The sequence below is a fragment of the Triturus cristatus genome, chromosome 6, assembly GCF_964204655.1.
Source record: "Triturus cristatus chromosome 6, aTriCri1.1, whole genome shotgun sequence".
Classification (NCBI taxonomy): Eukaryota; Metazoa; Chordata; class Amphibia; order Caudata; family Salamandridae; genus Triturus; species Triturus cristatus.
The window spans coordinates 192,645,959-192,673,538 of record NC_140589.1 but is presented as its reverse complement, the minus strand read 5'-3'; the positions used below and the strand labels follow the sequence as shown (position 1 = coordinate 192,673,538).

Here is a 27,580-nt window from a genome sequence, read left to right as displayed (position 1 = left end):
GCGCAGCCGGGGGAAGAGTTCTAAGTTGAATTCTTTCCATATCCTATTATTTGGCGACCCAGAGGAAACACTCAAGGCTAGTTTATTAAACATTTCTTCAGTGGGGATCTGGAAATGCTCCAGAATAGCCTGTCGATCTGTATCTGTTCCCTCTTCCGTTTCCCTAACATCGTTGGTGTGAATGAATAATTTTCATTGTCCACACCAGTTTGTTTAATTCTAGACCAACAATGATTTTGTTGATCTTCTCATCAAAGTAGACTGCGAGATTGTCACATAGATTTTGCGTATCTATAATCTTGTTATTCACACAAGCAGGTTTGGAGAGGTCTTTCACTATATTGAAAATAGTTCTAGCACTGTTAGGCACCTGCAGAATAATTTTTGCATAGTAGTCAGCTTTTGTTTTGGCAATTGCTTCTTTGTATAGGCGCAGTTGTATTTTCAAGGCTCTTTTATCCTTTTAATCATAGAGTTTCCTCCACTTTCTTTCTGCCTTGTAAGAAAAGGACACAAATTTGGCATGGATACTTTATGTGGACAAAAGGTTACTGGGCCTAAGTGTGAACTAACCCAAATAGCAAAAAAAAAGGCTTCACACGGGGGGGGGCAAGGCCTAGCAGCAAAGTGGTGGGCGGAATTTGTGAAAGTGACTTTCGCAAATTATCGCGAAAATGTTAAAAATCTCCGCAAACACGCGGAAATATCGCGAAGATGCAGAAGTTGTTTTCCCGCCCGTTCGCGGTATTTTCTGCATGGTCGCGGCTCGCCAACTTACCCATGCGGTTGCTCAGGGGCGCGGCCATCTTGTTTTCACTCTTTCACACGCGAGAAGAAAGACCTGATCGCGCGACCAATGACATTACTGCGGGCGCGAACTGTCGCGAGACAGCGCAAATGGCTACCAACAATCCAACATCTCGTGGAGAACGCGACTGGATCGGGAAAACTCGCCGGCGAAGGCGGGGATTCAGGTAAGGCGATCGCGCGCGCGAGAGAATGTATTATTTTACAGCGCGAGCAAGAAACAAATTATCACTAAGCTGCGGAATGCGGAAATTTTGACATTTTCGCTCTCTCCACGGAACGCGAAAATGTCAAATTATCGCAATTTCCTCGAGCGGAACGGAAATTTAGCCCAGGCCTAGTTATAAACTGGGTATTCCTGGAAGGGGATTGATCTAAGTCCTAGTGCATGGTTCACACAGTCTCTTAGTTGCATATGGATCTTGGTTTATGACTTAGGAAGGGTGTATGTCAATGCCTGAAAAAGGTAGAAAATACTCTCCTCATATAAAGTGTCTACTGTCCATATGCCACATTTTCCCCATACCACCCAGTTGATCATCTTTGCTCTGATCATTATGCCTCCATTGGACCAGTCGTGCCCCTTGGAGCCATGCGCCATCCACCCCTAACACTCTGTGGCAGTCCATCCAGGCCATCCACTCTTCCCTAAGCATTGGCGAACAGGTTCCCGTGGAAGCGGCTTTCTCCATGTATAAGATACCCAACCCGGGGGTGCTTTCACAAGAGATCCTTCGATAGAAATCCAGTCCAGCTTCTGCTTCCTTTCTCCTAGTAAATGAGCTAGTTGCAATAAATGGTTGTCTAGGTAGTAGAGATCTATATCTGGCAAGTGCAGTCCTTCTTCTCTTGTGTCAGTATGCAGTTTTGATGGTTTAAAACTGTTTTTTGCCTGCACACACAGATGCTTTTATCTTTCTGTCATGTGCGAGGACAGCTCTTTTGGGACCTGGCAAAAAATGTATAATTTAAAGTGGGGGCTATCACCATCTAGACCTTCTGAACCCTTCAATTTGAGAGAGAGCTCTAGGGAAAACCACAGAAGAAAGTATTTCTCTATTTTGGATAGCAATGGTTTCATGTTGTCAACAAACACACTATCCAGTCCTTTATTAACCATCATCCCTAAGCAGTTAAACATTGAGGGCTTCTCTTTTAAACCAAAAGTGTTGTCTGCACATCATTCTGGGCAGGCCATTGTGGGGAGGGTTTGCCTTTTCTCCCACTTTATCCTGTAGCCTCAAAAGCCAGAGGAAGCAGTCAGTAGTGACATGAGGGTTGGGACGGATGCTGATTGATCAGTAAGTGTGAAAAGAATGCCTTCTTCATAGATCAGAAGTTTAACGTCTCCATTAGGGGTGGTCATACCTTTCACACACCCATGGTTCCAGATGGCTGCTGCCTGTGTCTTCAATGGAAGTAGGAAGTGGGGACGGTGGACATCCCTGTCTTATGCCTCGCTGAATGAAGAAGGTTTGGGACATGTACCTGCCAAAATCTGTTTGTGAAGTTGGATTGGAATACAACCATCAAACCTTGGGTATGAACCCTGGGCCAACGCCTGCTTGCTCTAATGAGTGGAACAGGTATGCCCATTCTACACAGTCAAAAGCCTTTACAACATTGAGCGATATGAGGATTATATTGTTCTTGTCATCTCGCACCTGTCCGAGCAGATTCACCAACATCCATATGTGATTTTTGGATGTGTGATCAGGCACACATCCTACCTTTGAGTCCTTAAAAAGACTTTGTAGGACTTTTTTGAGCCTTGGACAAGATTGTCACCTCCACATTAAGGAGCAGGATTGTAAAACAGCTGGCACAGTGGGTCGGGTCCTTAACAGGTTTTATAATAAGGCTGATGTGTGCTTTATTACATTCAGTTGAGAAACAAACCAACCCACTCTTTGGCCTCCTGTAATACCTTTCGGAGAAAGGGTGGTTTCCATTTGTTTATTCAATTTGTAAAATTTCATGGGGAATCAGTAATTCCCTAGGACGTTGTTGTAGGGCATGTCTGATATCGTGGTTCCTATCTCAAATGTTTTCCAGAAACTCAGTTTCCCTGGAAAAGTGATTTGGCACTTACATGCTGTAAAGGACACTGAGAAATTGCGTGAAAGCATCTGCTGTCTGTACTGGGTGCATTATCAGGGCCCAATATGCATCCCTGATTGCTGGGATGGCAAGGTGTGACTCACACTGACGTAGGTGCTCTGACAGCAACCACCCACATTTTCTCCATGCTTATCATGGGTTATTTTTAAGTGTATCAGGGTGTATTCTGCCTTGGAGGAAAATAGCATATTTAAATTGAGCATTTACTATCTCCACCTGGTGCAGAAGGAGAGGAAAGGGGTGATCCGTAGTCCGTATTGTTGGGGCACGCACCTCTGTTTTGAATAGTTGTTGTTTATTTAGAGATTGCCTCTGCGTAAAGCCAAGTCTCTCATCAGCAAAAACAACAGTTGATGGACAGAATGCAGAACAATGTCATACATTCACCCCAGTACAGAGATCTGGGCCTAAATCCATTGTTTTTTTGCTCGCCATGCCATTCCAGTGTGAACCCAGCCATATGCAAATCAGTCTTGACCCTGTGCCTCATGGGAACAGTCCAGCCCGAACTGCCAAGCCAGGTCCTCCCTGGACTGGAAACAAGCATTCCTAGGACTGGTTTCAGGGTTTCACCCCTCTTCAGCCAGGATCGCTTGATTCCAGTGGCATGGTGAGCACAGGACCCACTTCTGGCCATACCCATCCCACTCAGGGTGACAAGCTAGCCTGGCTGATGATGGCTGATTAGCCAAAAAATGGTCCCAGGATGCTTGTTTCCGGTCCAGGGAAGACATGGCTTGGCAGTTCGGGCTGGACTGTTCCCAAGAGGCACAGGGTCAGACTGATTTGCATATGGACATGTCTGAACTGGGGTGGCGGAGTGAGCTAAAGAATGATGATGGATTAAATCCAGATCAGTTGACTGGGGGTGAGTGCTTGCAATGTTTGAAGAAGGAGCATGATGACTCTGAAACGCGTCGGCAAATAGGACTGCAATGATCGGATGAGAATGCCAGTTTCAATTTAATAAAAGATTGTGAAAATCGCCGGCTGGAGGAGTGCGACTCCACCCTCTCCATGACAGTGTTTTGATAAATACATATACATAAATATATATCTGTATGTGTAGGTAAAAGTGTATATAAATGTATATTTAATATTTTTTTATTGACAGTTCAATATTTTTTCCATATTCATGAGGTTATCCATATATGTAATTTGTTTGAAGTGAAATATTTTCCCTACTCCTGCTTAAACTGTAGTAGTAATAGTAAATGTAACATCTTTGCAGTACAACACTTTCCATACTGTTGTCTGTTTGGAGTGGAAATAATAAATTGCATACCCCCAAATTACAACACTTTCCCAACTGTTGTGCTGACTTGAGTGGAATTAGTAAATCTCACTCCTCCAAAATCAAATGTTTTCCCTATTTTTACACAGAATGGAGAAGTAATAGTAAATGACATCCTTCCAAAGTCCAAAACCTTCTCCACTGTTTCACTGTTTGGCATGGGAATAGTAATATTTAATCCACTTAGATATAATGCTTTACCTACTTTCCCCTGTTTAGCGTGAGCTTAGCAAAAGTTAACTCCTCCTAAACTCCAGTGCTTTCTCTACTGTTGCACAGATTGAGTGGGAATAGTAAATTTAATATTGTTTTGCTCTAAAGTTTTCATACTATTGGGTAAATAGATTTGATATCAATAAATGTTTAACTTTTTTTTATATTTTATACTACTTGCTTCTTTTTTGTTTTTATGTTTCTAGTATTTTTTATAAATGTGTTTTGTGGATTTTTCAAATGTTATTATTTTATTTATTGTTTAATATATGTTTTCTTATTCAATTGTCCATACTTTTATGGTTTCATTGTGTATGTACCTTAACTCGATCACAATATACACACAATATATACACACACACATTTGTATATGCATATACCCACACACACACACACACACCGCACACACACACACACACACACACACACACATATATATATTCACTGAAAAAATCATAGGTTTCAGGCATGTTAGAGTTAGAAATTAGCATTTAAAAAACCATAAAACTTAACTGAAAAAACCTTAGGTTTCAGGAACGTTATAGTACAAAACCATAGAAATCCAGGCGTTATAGTTAGTTCAGCTAACTATAACTTGCGCCCCGCAATGCACTGCTGATGACATCACATATTACATCATTCATGATATGGTCAGTGAAATCACTGATGACATCACTGATGACATCATCCATGTCATAATTTGATGCATCTTCTCACACCCTAATCGAGTGTGTACCCTGGACAATCTTGCCTAGTGGACGAAATGGGATATGATAAATTCTCGTGATTTCTGTAGGCAGCTATTCTCCATCTATCACACTTAATTTGCACAGAAGTTCCAGCTGTGACTAACCGTGGTAGCTTGGTAATCTCACACATACAATTATCAAGAAAACTGTTTGTGAGAAAATAATGCACGAAAAGGGATCGCTGTTATTAATGTAAACATACAGGGAAGGTAGGCATCACCCCTAGTTGAAGATATTGCATTGTAAACCTAGAAAACTGGTGCCACCACCTAAGCCTTTGTGTCAAGGGCAGTGTTCCCTCTAACGTGCACGCCTGCACGCCCGCGCATCTTTAAGGCACGAGCACGCAGTGTCCCGTGTGAAGCGCGCACACGTTCTCGCCGCCGCCCGCGTTAAAAACGTGAGCGGCGAAAAACGGCAATTTACCGGTTGCCTGAGGCCTTTGTGAAAGGATTCCTGTTAATCCCAGCGCCCGTCATGCGCTGCAATTAACAGGAATACTTTCACAAATGCCCACAATTAGCACCCAGCCACGCTCTATTGAGAAAAGACATGCATCAAGTCCAAAAGCACGACGTGTGCTTTACACATCATGCTTTCGGACTTGCTTCATTTCTTTTCTAAATACAGCGCAGCTGGGTGCTGATTGTGGGCCATTGTGAAAATATTCCTGTTAATTGCAGCACATGACGGGCGCTGGGATTAACAGGAATCCTTTCACAAAGGCCCACAATCAGCCGCAGCCAGGATCCATTACAAATGCAGCAAGTCCAAAAGCACGAGTGTAAAGCACACGTCGTGGTTTTGGACTTGATGCATGTCTTTTCTCAATAGAGAGAAGCTGCGGGCTGATTGTGGGCATTTGTGAAAGTATTCCTGTTAATTGCAGCGCATGACGGGCGCTGTGATTAACAGGAATACTTTCACAAATGCCCACATAATTCACATGCAACGTCCATGTACATAGCTGCCAAGGTGTTAGATTGCTGTGTGACCTTTTCCTGATTTTTGTGTATTTATGAGTGACATTTCAACGAAAATGAGTGACACTTTTTGCAAGCAAAATCAAGCAGTGATGACCAGGGAAACCTATAAATATCAGAAATTACACTCATGTGCGCAACAAGAAACTCCTTAAGATCTAGAAACCGCTGTAACCTAATCGACCTGTAAAACAAATATCTAACAATGACGTTACAACTTCAACTTTGACCTTCAGCAGGAACATTCCTAATGTAAATTTTTTACACTTACCAAGTCTCTCAGTCACAATGCTGCAGCTGGAAATGTGGAGCCATGGGCCTTCGTTGTCTCTTGGACTCCATCACCCTGCTTGGCTGCATACAGCTGCTGGGAATTGGGATAAATGATCACCTAATGACGACGGCGAGAGGAGCTGCTAAGTCGCGAGAGCCCTGCTTGTGCCTTTTAAAGACACTCAGCACCTCCTCTCAGACTCACACCGCCCGGACACAGCACATGGGGACCCCCCACGACTGGGGCTGGGCAGGCAGCAAGTGTCAAGGTCAGAACGTGACTGGTTGTTCTGCTCGATTTTCCCGGCCTTCTTGTGAGGCACAATGATGGAATGTGACTTCAGTCTCTTATCATTCAAGTCTAAGGGTTAGAGTAGTGAATGGAGCCTATTTACTAGGCACTTCGACATGATTCTGTGCTCTTCCCCATAGATCAGGGCTTGCACACATAGCCTAGGGGATAGATTCGTTAGTATTAGGGATAACCTGTCCTGTAGTGAGGGTATTTCATGGAGCTGTGCTGAATTCAGGCCTGGTAGGCCTCAAACGGGAGAGACTCCATCTTTATTTCTGCTCCGGCAGCTCGGGATGCTTCTAGGTCAAATGTAATGTTTTAGTTATGAGGTGTTATTCGCTTGGAGAGAACCGGTTCAGGCCGGCCCTTATCGAAGGATTGTATTTTTCTTCATACCGAAGACACTACATCAGGCCGGCCGGCTGGGAACGTGTCCTTGGTACGGGGAGGTACAAGAATTTGGTGGGCGGCAGGTTACAGGCCGGAATTTTCCATGAAGAAACGCACCTCTATATTAGTGAAAGTCTGAGGCAGTTACATGTTCAGTCCGTAGGCGGCATCTAGCCGTTAGCAGTAAAGCTACTACTTATTCCAGGGAAGACAGACGCCATCTTGAAGGCGGAGAAGAACCGAGAGACAGATGCTCTCCTAGCAGAATAGCCAGAGAGGAGAGAGTAGCCGATAAGGAAGAGGTCCCAGTGACTCGGAGAAGGGTGTTTCCAGGCGAGCCGAGGCACAGACGAGAAGGGAACCTAGATGACCACTGAGTGCAGGCTACATACTACTAAGGTGATGTCGACCCTTTCTTATTAGAGTGTACAACTTAATCTTTCACTTTTCTTTGCAGGTTATGTGTTATATCGTAATGTTATGTGATTGTGTATGTAATGAGTAATAAAGTACCCAGTTTGTAGTGAACCAACATGTGCTGCGTGTTCTTGTATGAGAGGGTAGCCTATTCTTATAGTCAGCTGCGGCTACATGAACAGATGTTAACCCTGATCAGGTAAGTGGTAACTGAATAAGGGAAAGAGGAGCCCCTCGAACCTGAGAACAGGCTATGCTCGAACTGGCAATCCTTGTGTGATCTGATGAATAGTGAGACTGATTCCCTTTTTGTATGTTATGGTGATCATAGGATGAACTGTCGTATGAGACTGCCGTCTAGGTAGAGAGGTCTGGATTCGTATAGGATCGCGAGGCCGCCACTTGTGATACTGTCGTATGGGCAGAGAGGTCTGGATTCGTAGGGGATCACGAGGCCGCCGATTGTGCTGAGACTGCCGTCTGGGTAGAGAGGTCTGGATTTGTATAGGATCGCAAGGCCGCCACTTGTGATACTGTCGTATGGGCAGAGAGGTCTGGATTCGTAGGGGATCGCGAGGCCGCCGATTGTGCTGAGACTGCCGTCTGGGTAGAGAGGTCTGGATTCGTAGGGGATCGCGAGGCCGCCGATTGTGCTGAGACTGCCGTCTGGGTAGAGAGGTCTGGATTCGTATAGGATCGCGAGGCCGCCACTTGTGATACTGTCGTATGGGCAGAGAGGTCTGGATTCGTAGGGGATCGCGAGGCCGCCAATTGTGCTGAGACTGCCGTCTGGGTAGAGAGGTCTGGATTCGTATGGGATCGCGAGGCCGCCACTTGTGATACTGTCGTATGGGCAGAGAGGTCTGGATCCGTATGGGATCGCGAGGCCGCCGATTGTGCTGAGACTGCCGTCTGGGTAGAGAGGTCTGGATTCGTATAGGATCGCGAGGCCGCCACTTGTGATACTGTCGTATGGGCAGAGAGGTCTGGATCCGTATGGGATCGCGAGGCCGCCGATTGTGCTAAGACTGCCGTCTGGGTAGAGAGGTCTGGATCCGTATGGGATCGCGAGGCCGCCACTTGTGATACTGTCGTATGGGCAGAGAGGTCTGGATCCGTATGGGATCGCGAGGCCGCCACTTGTGATACTGTCGTTTGGGCAGAGAGGTCTGGATTCGTAGGGGATCGCGAGGCCGCCACTTGTGATACTGTCGTATGGGCAGAGAGGTCTGGATCCGTATGGGATCGCGAGGCCGCCGATTATAAGAGGTCTTGGTATGTATAGCAGGAATTCCCTGTCCTTAGGTGGTAAGATATATGTGGTTACCTATTGTAGATAGGCCCTAGGGAGAGGGAGGGGGGTAACGTTCTGACTGGGTTAGTGAGGCTCTGATGAGCGGGTTCTATCTGATCCGAAAACTCAAGCAGAACACTGGTCGAACACTGGCCTCCTCCTGTTTATTTAATTCTGCACAGGGGTGCAAATGGCAATTAACTCTTGGGCTCTGGGCGGGCAGGAAACTGAGATAAGAAATAACTCAGAATATTTTTTGCAGTGCCTGCCTGGGGCTTCATGTTTACTTTTTGGACTGATATGTACTAGTAATTCTATCAGAAGTACCTCGAGTGAGCTTGCAGTACGGTCTGCACATTGGCAAACCGGTCTCTTTCATTTTTTTTCAGTTCTTTTTGGTGAAGGGTGTGTTGAGGCTAGGTGTCACCAGACAAGGGAGACTTTCGTTAGAGTTTTTTCTAATAAAAGCCTGGGAGTTCCCGGCCGAGGGGCTATAAATAGTGCTGCTCAGGCCCTCGCGTGTCGAAGCAGGTTTCAAATAGTCCCGTGAGCTTAAAAGGATCAAGCTGATCACAAAGGCCCAAAGAGGCGCTGGAAAGACGCAAACTGATGTCTCGTGGGCACTTTGAGAGCACGTGCCTGAAACTCCTGTTCTTGTTTTCTCTATACGATGTCATTTGAATGTGCCAAACACATAGGATGTCATGAGGTTAGTGCCCCTTCACCAAGGCCAGTAAATGCTCAAAAGCTGGTGGGTACATTACCACCGAACGGCGAGCTCAGTTGTGAGAGGCTGAATGCTAAAATATACAATTTTCTGACAGTCTTCATTTTTTGTGTCACACACATAACAACTGCAGCATGTTTCATACACTCCAGGAATAAACAGACATAAAAAAGAAAACTGTCAGGTCTGACAATTCCCCAGCTGACCCACATAGGTCAAAGCTAGCCAGGACGCTGTATTATTTCAAAACATATGTCTCCAGCGGTCCGCCCCGGTCGGCGCGCCGACACCTACGCAGCCATTGGCACAGATCACACAAGCAGGCTGTCACAGAGCTACACCAGGCTCTGCTGATTCTAACGCCGCTGTGTCACTGTTAAAAGTAATTTGTTGGACTGTGGTCACAGTCTCAGTCATGATCTGAGAGGCCCAAAACGAGATTAGTACTGCGACTAGTAAATCTTTCGCGCAGCTCTTTCATTGCTGAAAAGGCACAAAGACTGACTGCAGCACTTCAGCTGCATTAGAGGTAGCTGTCGAGCACACGTTAAGTGATTTTATCATTTATAAAAGCCCATTTTCATTATTAGAAGTAGCAGAGTGAGAGCTAGCTCACTGCAGCCACTGACTCACTTTAATTACTTCAGGAACGCAGCTGCACAATGGTGTGCTCTGGGCCGCCGAGGTCGATGGGTTGGGTCATTTTTCATGTACAAATTACCGAGGTGCCACTGGCTGCAGCCTCCCACAACTTAATCCCCAGAACTTCAGCCATTCGCTCGCACCGCCGTTCTCTCTGGATGTGATGTCAGTCATCATTTAATGCGACGCCACGCGAATTGTATTTTTACATTGTACAAGCTAGACCTGCAAAGCAGCTCAACCAGCCCCCAAGGCTGCCTGGAGCAGCGCGCATGGCACGCTCCAGTCCAGCTTTAGTTTCAGTCCGAATTATTAGTGCATGATTAGCAGCCAGCACTAGGATTTGAGAGCCAACAGGCCCTATACTTTTGCGTGACTGTATTTCAGTGCGGTGATGCGGACCACCACACTGAAATGCGTTTGTCTAACGCCTGATGGGTGATACTTGGCAGGCCTGCATGTAAATCCAGATGACCCATACTGAATGCAGAAAAAGCTCAAAAACAATTTCTTCAAAAAGCACTATACGCTCACTTCATCAAACTCGTAAGTGAATTAACGTCATTCAATTCACAGAGCCAGATAGAGTTATAGCACCAACATTCAAGATAAGAGGAAGCGGAGGGTAATGTGTGAAATGAAGGTGTGTCAAATGGTTCCAGTATGACACGTAGGGGTAAACACCATGTTACAGCAGCGCATGTAGAAGAATCAGAGAACTGCGTAAATTGTCAGCTATGCATTTCCGTAAAAGCTCCATGTGTTGTACATCCGAAAGACATTGCCTTTCCTTCATCCCCTCGTTGTTGTGTTTAAAAGTTCAAAAGACATAAATAATAAGTTAGTGCTTTTATTGCCATATGATTCATATGAAAAAGCCAGAAGTAATCATTCCACAAGATTAGAACCAATACCCCCTTACATTTAAATGATTTACTCCCAAAACCATCATCTGGTAGTAAAAGAGAGATGGCTGTGGGCCCCTCATGCCCTTGGGCTTAGGGGCCATTAACTTTAAACCTTTCCCTAGCCAGTCCTTTCCAGGTATCGCCTATAGACAGCCTTTAGCTGTTGTCAATGACGTATTGTGGACACAGCGGTAGGCAAAAAGCAAACTAAAATACCCTCCCCCCCCAATTCAATCAGTACCTCAAATGCCATCAGGAGAGTGAACCTAGTAAGGTCTGTCCTCCCTAGAAGAGATCCTTTCATCCCTCCTATCTATTAATCTCTCCACCCTTTAAGCCTTTCATCCAGCGTCCATTTCACCTGTCTATTCATGCTCCCATCCATCTGTCTTTTCATCTAATCCATCCATCCTTCCTTTACCATTCCATCCATCCATCCATCCATCCATCCATCCATCCATCCATCCATCCATCCATCCATCCATCCATCATTTCACCCACCTTTTATCAATCACCCATCCTTTCACCCTTCCAACCAGGTTTCCATCCATCTATCCAAACATTCATCCTTCAATCCATTCTTACGTGCACCCACCCATGCAAATATAACTTTATTCTTCCATCTCGCAAACCTTTCACCTTTATATCCATCCTTATATTGACCTCTCCTTCTTGTCGCAGTTTCTTCCTTCTTTTCATATTTCCTATATTTCATTCTTCCGTTCGGCCCTCTCTTTCCCTCTATCTTCCTCATTCTTTCTCCATCTGCTATGGTTTCTACCCCGCATTTAGAAAAGAAATGCAGCAAGTTTTTATATAGTGCGAACTCAACCCAAAAATATTGGAGCGTTTTACATGATTTATTATTATATTTATTTTTGTATGCATGGGGAGAATAATTGATTCGCCCAGAATCACAGGATGATAGGCTGACCCGAGACTAAAAACCCAACTCCTAAACCGACAGCTCGAGCATTAAGCCACAACCCCAACCACAAGAGCAGAAGCATTTTCAATATTATATACAACTTGATGCAAAAAACAACCATTGACAAAGACAATAGTCTTGGCTTCTTGTAGGTGTAATATTACTTGTATTATATATCTGGATGCAATGACAGAAGCAGCAAAATATCAGTGATGCACATATTTTTAGCGTAATTGCTTTAAAGCCACACCCTTAATTGCATTGGTTACGCCCCTTTGAAAGATCCCCGAGTATTTTCATCCCGCTCAAGCCTTGGTCTACACGCGTGGTCAGGTTCTTGGCGCACATAGTCTTGACTGCAGCACACACAGACCTTACTCTGCCGCACACAGAGGAAAATAATTAGAGGGAACATTGGTCAAGCGTGGATACCATGTTAGTTTTGTGTCAGTATCAAGTAATGAGTAAGTGACTTAGTGAGTGACTAAGTGAGTGAACGAATGAGAAAGTGAAAAACAGTAACTAACTGAAGCATTTGGATCTGAATGATTTGCATTTCTGATGACTTTATTCACTGTATTCCCAAGCGATAAAGCTAGCAATCTCAACCTATGTCTACTAAGGGCCATATGTAGGTAACATACAATTTACCGATTCATAAATACCGAATTTTACCGAATCGGTAATTATGAATCGGTAAATAGTATGTAGGTAAACAATCAGTAAATATTACCGATTCTTTAAAATTCGGTAAATGAATACCGAATCCAAAATACCGTCCGGAATCATGAAACGGTATTTACCGAATCGGTAAATACCGAGGTGGTATTTACCGAATCGGTAAATACCGAATCGGAGTTTACCGAATCGGTAATTCAAATATACATCACTTGATGAATCAGCCAATCCAGTGCAAGGCCAACCCCACCCAACCAGGAAGTGGCCACACCCAGGCAGGTGCACACAATCAACAGACTCTGGAGAGGCTGGGAGTGGAGAGCAGAGCAAGGGAGCCAGTGCCTGATTGTGAGCCTCAAACTGACAATGTCCAGCCAGGAGACAGAGAGAGATGGAGGGGAAAGGAGGAGGAAACAAAAATTTAGCCCTAAGGAACTGCAGGTACTAGTGGAGGAGGTGGTCAAGCAGCACCAGAAGCTGTTTGGAAAGCAGTCCCTGCAAGTGCCTGAGTCGGAGAAGAGGAAAATCTGGCTGGGAATCCAGGCGCAGGTGAATGCAATCGGAGTGACCCCCAGGGACATAGACGTGCTGACAAAGCGGTGGTATGACCTACGCATCGTCACCAAGAGGAAGATGGGGGAACTGCAGAAGGAGGCCAGCCGGACAGGAGGGGGAAGGAACAGGGCACCTGCCCTCACAGAAATGGAGGAGCTGGTGGAGTCCACAATAGAGCCCGAGAGTGTCGTGGGGATTGGGGATGCCGACAGCTCTGCCAGAGCCGCCACCAAACAAGGTAAGACGCATGCACAGCAATGTGGCCCCCCTACCCCTATCCCAACTCCCCAAGTGGGCAATGAGTATCCCACTCCAGTCCATGTGTTAGTGCATACTAGCAATGCATTATGGGAGATGTAGTCCGGGAAACCCCAACCATGAACTGAATAGCACAGAACAACAAGGCATGTTACACACATTAGCGAAAAGCAGGCAGAGGACAATGTGAGAGTGTTTCAGAATTGTATTGTGATGCTAGCAATGCAGGGCTTCAGGTACACTGAGCTGATGTTGCATTTCTGTCCACAGACGATACATTGCGCAGGACTGCACATGAGACGGGAGAGAGGGCACACCGGAAACACAGCTCAGGGAAGGCCACCACCAGTTCTGGCCAGAGATCAGCACCACATGCAGCCTCACCACCACAGCCAGCATCACCACCACAGCCAGCATCACCACCACAGCCAGCATCGCCACTCATGCTGGAGTCACCGGCATCATCACCGCCTGCATTGCTCAGGTCAAGGAGGCGTGCTGCTTCCAGGTTGCAAATGTCGGAGTCCTCATCCGAAGACTGCAGGGGGCCGGAACCATCCACTGTGCCCCTGGATGGCAGCCATGCCAGTGTGCCCTCCGCCTCTGAGGGAGCACACACAGGTGCCAGACGTCGCCGCAGGGCTCGGGTGCAGAGTCCACCACCACAGGGTGAGAGCCATGGAGTGTTCTCGGGGCTGGAGGCCACCATGGTAAAGATACAGCGCCTACAGGCAAGGGCAATGATGTCAGTGCAGCGGCAAATGCTGGGATTCCAAGATACATTTGTAAATATGGACAGGGGCATCAGCGCTATGGCTGAGTGAATGAGTGACATGGCTGCCGGCATGCGGGACATGTCCGTGTCCGTCATGCTGCTGTGCAGTAAGTTTGATGCAGACAGAGCTGCACGGCGCCGGGAATGGCAGAGAAGAGACAATCATACACGGGCAGTCAACCGGCTGGCAACTGCCACAGGCGCTCTGTGGCAATGCAGGAGGGCCTGACGCACTGCAGCAATGACGTCTCAAGGGGGATGGTGAGGGTCACCAGTGCACTGGAAGTGCTACTGACAAGCCAGTCGGCCACAACTGGTGCTGGGGATGCTGTGGACAGCGTAGAAACAACCAGCAGGAGCAGCAATACCCCCCCTGTCCCAGATACACAGAGGAGCAGCAGGCGGCATGGGGCTGCCACTAGCGAGGATGCACAATCAATGGCATCCCGCACTGTAGTGCGTGGGCGCAGACACTAATGCTGCCCAGTATAGCATGAGACATTTGGGTGAAGTAACCCTTGATCTGCAACTGGTTATTGCACAATATTGAGAGCACAGGTTTTTCTTTGTGTTGTGGCGTAGTGCCGCATAATTAAACTACGTCATGCAATCCAACTACTGGCTGTGTCCCCTTATTACTCAGAAATAGTTGCATGTGATCTCTGCCCGTCTCTCTCTCCCATCTGTTGCTGTTGCCACTCCAGCTGCGTTGGCCTCTGGCTGTGCAGACTCATCATCATTGTCCTCATAATCAGTTAGCTCCACCTCTGTACCTCTCTTCGTGGCAAGGTTGTGCAGCATTGCACAAGTGGCAATGATTTTGCAGCAGATGATGGGTGAGTACTGGAGTGCGCCTCCGCTTTTGTGGAGGCAGCGGAACCTGCTTTTCAATAGTCCAAACGTGCGCTCCACCACATTGCGTGTTGATTTGTGTTCCACATTATATCGTCTCTCACTCAGGGTTGATGGGTGTAGGTAGGGAGTGAGGATGAATGACCGCACGGCATATGCACTGTCGCCTAGGTGAGTAAGAGAGAACCATCAGTCACATGCCTCAATACACAATAATTTGCACTAAGTGTTAGGGAGCGTCACAGTGATTTACCTAGCAGGTATCCTTCTCCAAATTCTCCGGCAACCAGGCGTGTGTAGATCCCACTGTTCTGGAAGATGAAGGAGTCGTGGGTGCTCCCAGGAAACTTTGCTACGATATCAGTGATAATGTTCCCTGCATCGCAGATTACCTGCACATTTATGGAGTGGGTGGACTTTCTGTTCCTGTATATGTGCTCAGTGGCTGCTGGTGGGCAGATTGGAATGTGTGTGCCATCAATACAGCCTATGACATGCGGGAACTGTGCCATCTGGTAAAAGTCTGTCTTGGTTTTCTGCAGTTCAGCCTGTGTGTTTGGGAAGCTGATGTAGTGTTGCACTCTCTGCATCATGGCATCCAGGAACTTCCTGAAGAAACGGGACAGGCAACTCTGGGATACACCGCCTTCCGCAGCTATCACCCCCTGGTAACTGCCAGATGCAAGTAGATGTAGGCTACAGAGTACCTGCACATGTGGTGGTATGGCATGCGCCCTTCTTGTTGGCTGGTCCAGGAGTGGGTGCAGGTCCCTTATCAGGTCCATGATGGTTTGTGGGTGTAGCCTGTACCTTTCATGTATCTCAGCCTCAGTCTGTTGAAAGAGTGTGATGCGCTGTCTGTAAATGCGTTCCTCCCGTCTCCAAATCCTCAGACCTGCTGCCTGTAGACGTAGGCGCCTTGCAATCACATACAGAGCGGCCATGGTGTCCACGCTGTTGCATTTTGGGATTGCTGATATGCACTGTTGCTGATTACCACCTGCTTTCAATCTGTGTTAATTACCGACTCTTAAATACCGAATTTCATGGATTTCTTAAATACCGAATTTACCTACATCTCTTTTCTCGTTTTACCACTTCATATTTACAGAATCGGAAAATATGTATTCGGTAAATATGAATCGGTAATTTAGAATTTGGTAAATATGAATCGGTGTTTACCGATTCTTATTTACCGAAACCTTGTTTTTGGCCTCCTACATCTCAATTGACTAAATACCGGTCGGTAACGGGATATTTACCGAATTTCGGCCGTTACCGACCGGTATTTGGCTACCTACATATTGCCCTAAATGTGGAAACTCATTCAGCAAGAGTCAAGCTTGGTAAAGTTGTGGTTCAGACAGGCTCCTTTTCATACCCAATACTGAGATGGATTTTATAATATTGTCAATATTTTAGGACAGATACACATAGTTTCACTCGTTTTTCGTTCTAAAACCAATAATTATGTAAGTATTTTCAAGGATACTTGAATTTGATATTTGAATATACGTATGACATTGATCACAAATTATATGAAATTGATAGGCATAATATTCATAATGCAAACTAAACTTTGAGTGATCGGGATTATCAGATCTGGCAGAGAACACAAGGTTAGAAATCTGGACAACTTTCCCAAGTGTTTCTGGCATCACTCGGTGATATAAGTACATGGTCACAGACTGCTTTAAAAGTGTTCTTGAGGTTTTCAGACATAGCCATATGCATTGTTACAACTAATTGTGAATGCTAACTAGAACATGGTACTTTTTTATCCACAGGAGAAAGATAATCCAAATTCATATTTCTATGAACTAAACCTGCAAAGTGTGGTGACCACCTTGTTCACAGCAGGAATAGACACCACTTCTGCCACTCTCCGTTGGGGCTTCCTGCTCATGATGAAATACCCAGACATTCAGAGTAAGGGATCCCATGATGATTGCCAAAGAAACATCTAACAGAATACACATTGGTGATGCAATTGTGGAAAATATGTCGAAAAATATGGATTTTTTTGTTTAATTCAGGACCATGCATTTGCACTGAAATAGATTTTGAGTACTAAGCACTGCTTTCACCAATCTGGGCACAATCTGCATTATGTTCCACGAGCAGCAACATTTTGTGGTGCACAATTGTTTGAAGTGGCATCAATTTTCGTAGGAGGCGATAATTTAAGTAGGAGAAACCAACATCAAATTAGGTTTATCCCGCCTCCCCGGCAAAGGTGGCAGTCTTTAAGAAAACATGGGTTAGGTAGAAAGCACCACACACTTAATGTAGACTTTCTTCCATTAATCTTATGAGTTTTTTACTTAGAGGGGGGTATTTACCAAATCTCCACACAACGCAGCGCAGCCGTACTTTGACAGCTTTTTTGAGATCATGTTCTGCCAAAAATGGTGGGCAACTCTTGACTCAACAAGTGGTGGGACATGAAAGCTGAGGTGAAATAGTGGTGGGACTTGAATGGTGGGCTGATGTAGTGGTTTCAGTCCACTGTCAAAGGGATTTGGGCAACAACATGTTGCAGCACCATGAGTTTTCCCATTTCCTAATACATCTGGCTACAGATTGTGGTTTTAGTTAAGCCAACATGAAAGGCACTCCGGTAGATCCTGAGATACACTGGTCTTGAGCATATAGAAAATCCAAAGAAAACAATACTGTAAATTGTTTCAGAAAATGATTGATTGTATGAAATGTGTTTTTGTCTTTATTGTTAACCCATTGAGTGATTTATCATTTGTGCCCTTTTTTATTCTTAATATGGACTATAAAAAACACAGACATGCATTAAATATGCGATAAGTATTTAACGGACAGATTAAAAATGTGTTGTTGTATTTGCTCAGGAAAGGTCCAGGAAGAGATTGAAAGAGTGATAGGCTCAGGACAACCTAATATTGGACATCGGAAGCTTATGCCATACACAGATGCAGTGATCCATGAGGTTCTGAGATTTGGCAACATTGTGCCTTTAAGCTTGGCCCGGGAGACAACAGTGGATATGAATTTCAAAGGCTATTTCATACCAAAGGTGAGATTATTTGTAACATTTTCTAAGGTACTTAAAAAAATGTCCAGAGCACCATCAAAGAAGACAGTATAAAGGTCCGTCACTCTAGCAGGTCCACTCAGGTAAGTTCAGTAGCAATCAGCAAAAGATACACATAGACAGATGGTTGGTTCCATTAATTTTTATTCCAAATGACCGTTTAATGACAGCCGACGTGTTTCATTGTATTTGACGACTTTTTCAAGACTTATACATAGTACGTCATGAAGAGTCATCAAATGGTAGTAGAAATTCAATTCCAATAGTAACACCCACGATTTATGGAACCGCAGAGGTAAGTAATTCTCAGACCCAACAGAGAGTTGTGTGAAGTATGAAGTATGGTAGGTGTAGGGTTGGTCAGGACCTTGATAAGTCACAAGCATCAAGTGTAGCCAGTCTGTGGCTGCCTCAATAGCATGTGTATCCATGTGCACATATTCCATAAACTGTGGGAATGGAACCAACCATCTGTCTACGTGTACCTTTTGCTGATTGCTACTGAACTTACCTGAATGGACCTGCTAGAGTGACGGACATTCATGCTGTCTTATTGGGTGGTGCTCTGGACATTTTTTGAATTGGTTTGTATAGATGGGTCTTCCCCCCTGTACATGACACTATAGGGATGACATAGAGTTTTTGTTTCCATTGAGCACACCTACTCTACATCTGATAATTGCACTCTCTTGAAATTGTGTATGTGCTGGTATCTTCTCTTTACTATTGTCCTCCTGTCTGTTTGTATATTTCCTAAAGTACATATACATTACCTCTTTGCTACTTCCATATTTGTGAGAGTAAATGGAAAATAAAACCCAGTCATCTTACATGCTTAAATGAGAGGTGTCCTATACATATGAGTGGCAGCTCAATTGAATGCAGACTTACCATGAAGGTGTACTTGTGAGTATATGTAAGTGAGATTGTTTGACTGTTTCTCTCTGATTTTTCTCGTGGACTGTTGTCTCTCACATTTATTGTGCCTTCGAGGAAATGGCTCTAAGGTAGACTGGTTCAGCTGGACTCTAGCACTATAATCCCTAGAGGGAAGGTGTGTGAAGAAAAAACGTTGCAGGACATATGGAGCATGATTAGGAGTATTAGTGGCACAGAGGAATGATCAGTGGGCAGACAAAATCACCAACAGGAAGATTCCCTTAGTCCATCCTTATCTCTTGCCATCCCTGCAGTAGAGGATGATACTGCGGATGAGGCAAATCATTACAGAATCTTCTGGCTCCACACACTTCTAGAGAAGCAATGGGTGGGCTTTGCTCTGCATGTCACAACTGAAGGATTACCATCAATCAATCAATCAATCCATTTGTAGAGCGTACTACTCACCCGTGAGGGTCTCAAGGCGCTAAGGGGGGAGGAGGGTGCTGCTACTGCTCGAACACCCGGGTCTTGAGAAGTTTCCTGAAGGTCAGCAGGTCCCCGGTCTGTTGCAGGTGGATGGGGAGGGTGTTCCATGTCTTGGTGGCGAGGTGGGAGAATGATCTGCCGCCGGTGGTGGTTCAGTGGATGCGTGGAACGGAGGCAAGGGCTAGGTCAGCCGAGCTGGCGGATTGGGGTGTAGAAGGTGAGTCGTTTGTTGAGATATGTTGGTCCGGTGTTGTGGAGTGCTTTGTGAGCGTGGGTGAGGAGCTTGAAGGTGATCCTCTTGTTGACAGGGAGCCAGTGCAGGTCTCTCAGGTGAGCTGTGATTTGGCTGTAGCGGGGGATGTAGAGGATGAGGCATGCGGAGGCGTTCTGTATACATTGAAGTCTTTCCTGGAGTTTAGCCGTGGTTCCCGCGTAGAGGGCGTTGCCGTAGTCTGGCCTGCTGCTGACGAGGGCCTGGGTGACCGTTCTTCTGGTTCGGTGGGGATTCATTTGTAGATCTTGTGAAGCATACAGAGGGTGTTGAAGCAGGAGGAGGAGACGGCGTTGACTTGCTGGGTCATTGATAGTGACGAGTCCAGGATGAACCCCAGGTTGCGTGCATTGTCGGTGGGTGTTGGTGCAGCTCCGTCTTGTCCGAGTTCAGTTTCAGGTGGCTGTTCTTCATCCATTCGGCGACGGCCTTCATACCTTCATGGAGGATGGTTTTGGCAGTGGCGGGGTCCTTGGTGAGGGAGCGGATCAGCTGGGTGTCGTCAGCATATGAGACGATGTTGAGGTTGTGCGATCAGACGATGTTGGCGAGAAGTGCCATGTAGACGTTGAAAAGGGTCGGGCTGAGGGATGATCCTTGGGGTACGCTGCAAGTGATCTTGGTGGCTTAGGATCGGAATGGAGCGAGGCGGACTCTCTGGGTAATGCCAGTGAGGAAGGAGGTGATTCAGTCCAGTGCTGTTTTGCGGATTCCTGCGTCGTGGAGGCGTGTGCGTAGGGTGTGGTGGCAGACGGTGTCCCTTTGGTGAAAGGATCACAGGAGGGTTGATGTATCAGCCTATGAGAAGGATCTTGTTTCAGTGCTCATTCACTCTTCCTTTGCAGTAAATCTAGCTTTGACTATGCTGTCTATCTGATTTGTGCATTTTATTAATTCTCTGAGGGCATGAGAAGGCTTTTTTACATAAATGACCCACTGATTAAGACAGACCAATACAGATAAACTCCCTGGTTGTGGGGCGCTTGCAACAGTGTCTAAAGATTTATGCACTAGCACCACACTTTTGTGTGTGCAACAAGCACTCAATATTGTGTGTTGCTGTGAGGTATAAATTAAATTTTCTAACAATTAAGGAGGGACTGCAGGCTATATTTATCCAGGTCCAGCATACAAGCCCTTGAGTACAACAAAAACAGAAAGGTATGCAGTTCCTAGTGAACACTGTCAGTTGATGTGCAAATGGTGTGTTGAGAAGAACACACTAGAGGCAGGAGTAGGTTTCCTCCTTTTGGAAAGGGACCCTCACCCCCCCATCACTGGGGTGTCTTGCTTTATCATCGGGTCTGCTCCTTATTGGGTCGGCGCTGCAATACCCGATCGACACACTTGTCGGGGCCTTTTAGCGGAGATCTTTTTTCCTTATGCCATAGTGTGCAGTGCGTGTGAGGGCCCTAGTGAGTGTAAATGTAGAAAGTTACGAAGTGAGGCTAAAACAGGAGGTAGTGGTCCACCCAGAACAATTTTAATGATTGTGGCCACTTTCCTGGTTGAAAGCTTGAATGTTGCTCACCCCTGTTATAAGGTCACGGGGACGTGCTCTATCGGGGTCAACATGTTTCTTCCCATTGTTTCTATTTGAAGGCAATTCTTCAGGACCAATGCAAGATCTATCCACAGTTTTTGGTAGTGGGCCCTAATCAATTAATTAAGTGACCACCGATACAGCACCATAAAAAGTGGTACCTGTGGATCTAGGACATCAACCTGTAGGGAAAAGGGGGGAAACATAGAAATATAGCAGAGCATTGCAGAAACCTACTATAGTTGTCTTGTGTTCTAATAAAACAAAAGTGATAAAAGGCACTCATTACTCAGGGTGGTTGTGATCATGGACAAGGCGATTTGGAGTAGCGTTAAAAGCAGCAGCATTAAAAAGCAGCATAAAAAGGCAGCCCAACTGGTACAGATGCTGCGTACGTTAAGAGAACTCACCCCGTTAGGGTCAGAATTATGTTTAGTCGGTTTCTGAATAGTGCAGTGTCCTTGAAAAGGTAGGAGATATAAAGGAAGGTTCATATCATGATTGGTAGAGTTCTTGAGAGCTCAATGAGATGTGGTATGTTTAAAGCTGAAGCACCCCAAAAGTGAGGGTCGATGCTAATGAGGAGCGTTTGTCGTATTTTACTGAGCCCATAGTAGCCAGTGTAGCCCCCTCAGTCTGACCCCCAAGGCGCACCCACGTAGGTAATGCTGATGGATGGACGTGGGTGCCATCACTCGCCACGTGAGCCAAAGAACAACCTCCACATTTCGTCAGCAACATCACCAACTATGTAAGTAGGAAACAAAGAGTCCCAATGGACCCACCTCAGGCTTGTGAGTGAGCGCCCCAAAGTCCCCAGTGCAGCTGCACCCCTCTGAGGGGACCCGGTAGTGTATAAGCACATGGGTTGGAAGAAAGGTGTATCAGGGCACAAAATCTAAGTGAGCACTGTGAGGGCTCAAAGACCTGATCTCCCGCAGTCCCTGATGCGAGTGGTGTAAGCGCCAAACTTACCCACCAGCGGTTTCATCAGGGCAAATGCACCTACTTGAGAATCCACGCGGTTGGCGGGAAGACCTACCCTCACTCTGTTGGTCCCGGGAGGATAATGGTAGTTTTATTTATTTTTTTAGGTAGAAATGTAACTCACATCCAAGAAAATTGCATGAAGTCATAATAACATTGAAACAGGATACCCGAGACTTTCTGTACTCTATGCAGATAGTGCTGGAAATGAAGTGCTTTTTATAATCTTCCATATTCACTAGCCTACTGTGACTGCAGAGTTGCTATGTGTCCTTACTACTTCTCACAAGCTCTCTGCTCTGTGATAACATTCTCTCAAAAATCCAGCAGTTCTTGAGTTGTGTAGTTGTGTCTACGCAGCCAGCACATGTTTCACCCTGCCATCCTTAATGCAAAATATTTCAGACTGCTGAGTAGTCAATTAGGTATTTATTGTAGAACTGCAGGTATAATGTAAAGCATCTTCAACAGGTCGATGACGTCAGTCTGTCCCAGAACACCTGAAGGCCCCCAGCAATTTTTCCCCTAACTGGTAACACTCATAACTGTCTGTTCTTATTCATTGGAAAGAACGAATTACAGCAAACTGCAGCTGTCATCCAATTGGTATTAATGTTGCATTTCGGATCCCTCACCGGAAATATGACAGCAACTGGTTAGACCTACCCTTTTCCCTGTTCCCTGGTGGCCAGACTGAGCCCTATTAGGGGCATTTGAGTAGAGAAGGGTCTAGATAAAGCCATTAAGGGTGAGCAAGTAAGATCGGGTAGTTAGAGAGTAGGAAGTAATCCTAGCAGGACAGCAGATAATGGTGAGCAACTGTGCAGGTAGCAGCTAGGCCAAGTAGACATATGACAAGAGTCCTTCATTTGTATATATAAGTTTGAAACTCAAAAGTTACTCTTTCGGAGTGTTATGGAGCCAATGAGCACTCATAAATCTCTGTCAAGTCAAGTCAAGTCAAAGATAGCTTTATTCGATTTTAGAGTTAAAATCATAAAAGCACAATCAAATGAACATAGTTAAAAAAGAAATCGAATTGCATACAAGTTATGTACATCAAAAAAGGGGATAACAGACATAAAAACAAACACTAAAAAATGAATCCAAAGTTAATCTACATCGAATTGCAAATTTTAAAAACTTGGATAAAGCACTAATAGTTATTTCATCTTCTAATAGGAGTAACTTTAGATACGCAGATCTGCACCGTCTTAGGCCCCAGGTCTTAAGAAGGGGAATCAGATATTTCTTTCTTCACCAAGCGTAATACTTGCAAAATAGAACACAATGTATTGAAGATTGCAAAGCAAGATCGTCACAGGGACAATTAATTAAATTTAAGGACCAATCATTGCTAACTGGGAATGTTATCAACCTATAATAGGTGCCAGTTCTCAGGCGCGATAACAACATTCTGTCGTAACAAGGGTAGTCAGGAGACAGATAAAGCTGCAAACCAGGGCCCTGCACAAGTAAGTTGTAATGAGTTACAGATGTCTTAGTCCTCTCCTCAAGCCATCGTTTGTTCTCCAGGAAAGCAAGACAGCTTATCTTAAAAGCCTTTCTGGAGATCAAGGATAGCGAGGAGGGATTATCGAAAAAAGCTTGATGCCCCATATTGGTCGTAAACTCCTTTACATAGGAGATCCAATGGATGTCTTTCCACCTCTCTAGTTTAAGGCAATCACTCAAGATAGTTCTATTGAAAGCAGTTGCCTCTGAAGTCCATATCTTATGCCATAAGAGTAATGGATTGATTTTAATGAGATCCGAAATATAAACCAAATCCAATTCCCTATGACATATATATGTAGAGGTCGATTTGGGGACCGCTAACAAATAGCGCAGGAAAATATTTTCTTTTACTTGGATTTCCTGGGAATCTGCGATACCCCATATGCCAGATCCGTATAGAGCAGTTGATATACATTTAGACTTATAAATGTCCATTAAAATACGTACAGGCCTGCCCCCTAGTTTATTGGCAAACTGTCTTATTGCTCCTAAAGTTCGGGCAAAAGCAAGATTCCTAGCCCTAATTGCTGCTTTCCAAGTACCTTTTTGATTAAAAACAATCCCCAAATATGAGAAAGTACTGGTAAGTTCTATCTTAGACTTGTCGATAAAAGTCTTACAAGAAAGTTTATTCTTTGACGAGCAGCACATGGAAAAGGTTTTCCCTATGTTTATTTTTAAACCCCTAGAACTCATAAAGAAAGAAAAGCTGGTTAAAGCCTTTTGAAGGCCCAGCTGAGTTCTGGCCATGATGACCGCATCGTCCGCATATAGTAAAATGGGCACTGCGGTGCCGTCAATTTGAGGATAATCTAACTCTTGTTTAACTAAAAAATCTGCCACTTCATTTATGTACAAATTAAAAAGAAAAGGTGCCAAAATACAACCCTGTCTGACACCTTTCATAATTGGAAACTTGTCAGTACACTCCCCTTTGTTACCGAAACGCACCTTAGCCCCTGCCTCTCTGTATAATGCTTTGATAAAATTAAGGATGTTTAAATCTATGCCCAAGCCTATTTAAAGTGTCCCATAGTACGTCATGGTCCAGGCAATCAAATGCTGAACTAAGGTCAACGAAGGTCATAAAAAGATTACCCTTTTTTGCCATCATGTATTTGCCAGTTATTAAGGCCAAGTTGAGCCCTTGTTCAACAGTACCTAGACCAGCCTTGAAACCGTACTGAAACTTAGAAATAACATCGTATTCCTCTGCCCAAGTGTGCAATCTGTTTAAAATAATTCTACCTGCCACTTTCATCAGTGAATCAAGTAGGGAGATAGGCCTATAACATTTAGGATCAGTTCGGTCTCCCTTTTTAAAAATAGGCACCACAATGGCTTCCTGCCAGGTCGGTGGAAATCCCTTAATGTTAAAACTATTTAGCACATTAGTCAACAGTGGGGCCCATAAAGAAACAGTATCTTTATATATATCTGTAGGGACCCCATCAGGCCCGGGGGCTTTGTTTCTTGCACTTTCCTGTAGGGCCAATTCTACTTCAGAAGCAGAAAAAACAATCCCCAAAGGGAATAGAACAGAAGCAGTAGGTTCCACAGCAACCTGCTGGATTAAGGGTTTGGAGGCTATACTGAGCAAGACATCTTTTTTATAGAGCTCAGTGAAGTAATCCACCCAGGTTGATTCTTCTATCGCAAGATCCAGCTTATCAGAATTCCTTTCAACGAAAAAGGGGGCATTTACTGCTCTCCAAAACGCAATGTTATCTCTCAAGGAGCTTGCCTTTACTAATGCATTCCACGCATTCTCCTTGAGCTCCCGCTTCCGTTTTTTTAATGATATTTTATAAGCTGCACTGGCGGCTCTAACTTCTAGCATATTTTTAGGTGTTTTCTTTAAAATCTGCTTTAAGTTAGAATGTGCTTTGGAACAATCCGAGTTGAACCATCCAATTATTTTTTGGCAGGCCTTGTCTCGTAGTGTTCCTGTTAACTTTTTGGCAATGAATGACGTAATCTGGTCAAAGGCACAAATAATCAAACTGGGGTCAGGATGATCCTCAAGACAAATCCTGACATTATTATATTGATCCAGTATCAGGTTCTGGAGAAAGTTTGAAGGGTCGACCTTGTTCCATTTTATAGCATATCCGTTTTGTCTTGCCAAGGAGATAGCATGGCGGGAAAGGTTTTCCGCTACGTTTGGGACAGATCTGGTACTCCTATCAATATCGAAGATTGAGCTAATCGGGAAGTGGTCACTCATTGCAGTGTCCAATGTTTTCCACAACAGGACTTTACGGTTGTGAGTAGTGCTAACCATAGTGTAGTCTATAACAGACACTAGACCACGCCCATTAAAAGTGGGTTGGAAATGAACCTGAGGTGTACACAGTTCATTTGCAAATCCCAAGTCCCATTAAAAAATTAAGCTATTAAACATATTTCCCAGCACGGTATGCTCGAAATGTGTACATGGGTTGCCAATTAAATTAACCATTCCACATATACCGGAATTGTTATAAGGGCACAAGTGACAATTAAAATCCCCCGTCAGAATGATACAAATATCATTTTGTTCCAAACCGATAGCACGGGATATTGAATTATTTAAATCTTCAAATGCTTTATTCAAGTCTTCCTTCGGGATGTTGTTATATAGATTTATTAAAATAAGTCGGTTTCCTCCTGCAGTTAAACAGAAGACCTGATAACAATTATGCCCCTCTGTATCCTGTTGCTTTATTGCCAAGTTGACCATATTAGAAATATAGGTACAAAGCCCCCCCCGAGTTTCTACCTCTCCTGGACTGGGTTGCAGGGGTGAAGTACGTACGATACCCTGCAAAATGAATCTCAACCTGTTCCCAGCACTCCTGCAGACAAATAATGTCATTCTTCTCAATTAGGTCACAAAAGATGGGATCATTTACCTTATTTGCTAAGCCTGCTATATTCCAGGATAGAAGAGCCAACTCTCCCCTTACGGCGTCTCGATGACGCTCCTCGTCAGGGGAATAATCTACACACAAATTTGGTTCCATCAAAGGAGGGTTGCGTTCAATATCTAACTCTTCGTCAGAAGAGCAGACCGCACACAAATGTGTTTCCACCGAAGGAGAGTTGTGTTCCACGTCAGACTGCACTGTGGAATGAACAACTTTCGGGGATAAAACGCTTTTTATACCAAGGACAAAATGTGTGATTTTTTCAGACTCTTGTTTGTCAAATTCATCAAATGAAGCTTTAGGTGTTATTAGGGGATCTAACAAGTTTTTTATCCTACCCTCATTAACATCCCTTTGGGGGTCATTTAGCGGGTAGTTTAAACTTTTATACATTTTATTGAAACTAAAACAATTGACAGGAAAACTAGGTCCAGTCTGATGGAGTCAATCCACCGTCTCTAAACTACTGTATCGATTGGAGGTAGGTAATCCTCTCCAGATGTCACTATGTATTGGATCCCTATTAACTTGCCTTCCCCAATCCCTTGTGACCGCTCTTCTATCACGGGATTTTACAGTGACCCAATTACAATCATTGGGTAAATATGGGTGAGATCTAGGAGGATAAAAAAAGATAATCGTTTAGTTTCAATACTCTCATTTATGAGCTGATTTCCCCAAGAGCAAATATAGTCAACCGTTTCCGGGTCCTCAAAATTGACCAGGACACAATCACCCTGTGTTGTTTTTCTTTCTGC

The 27,580-nt window shown here is 44.7% G+C and overlaps 1 protein-coding gene across 1 annotated transcript in view; it reads left to right on the top strand.

Annotated features, from left to right (window-relative positions):
* The window catches only part of LOC146816620 (cytochrome P450 2K1-like), a 376,635-nt gene that overhangs the window by 306,096 nt on the left and 42,959 nt on the right, over positions 1 to 27,580 (top strand). The window contains exons 6-7 of the mRNA XM_085610495.1: positions 16,947 to 17,088; positions 18,024 to 18,208. Of these exons, the coding sequence (XP_085466621.1) occupies positions 16,947 to 17,088; positions 18,024 to 18,208 (327 nt within the window). The remainder of the gene's footprint in view (positions 1 to 16,946; positions 17,089 to 18,023; positions 18,209 to 27,580) is intronic.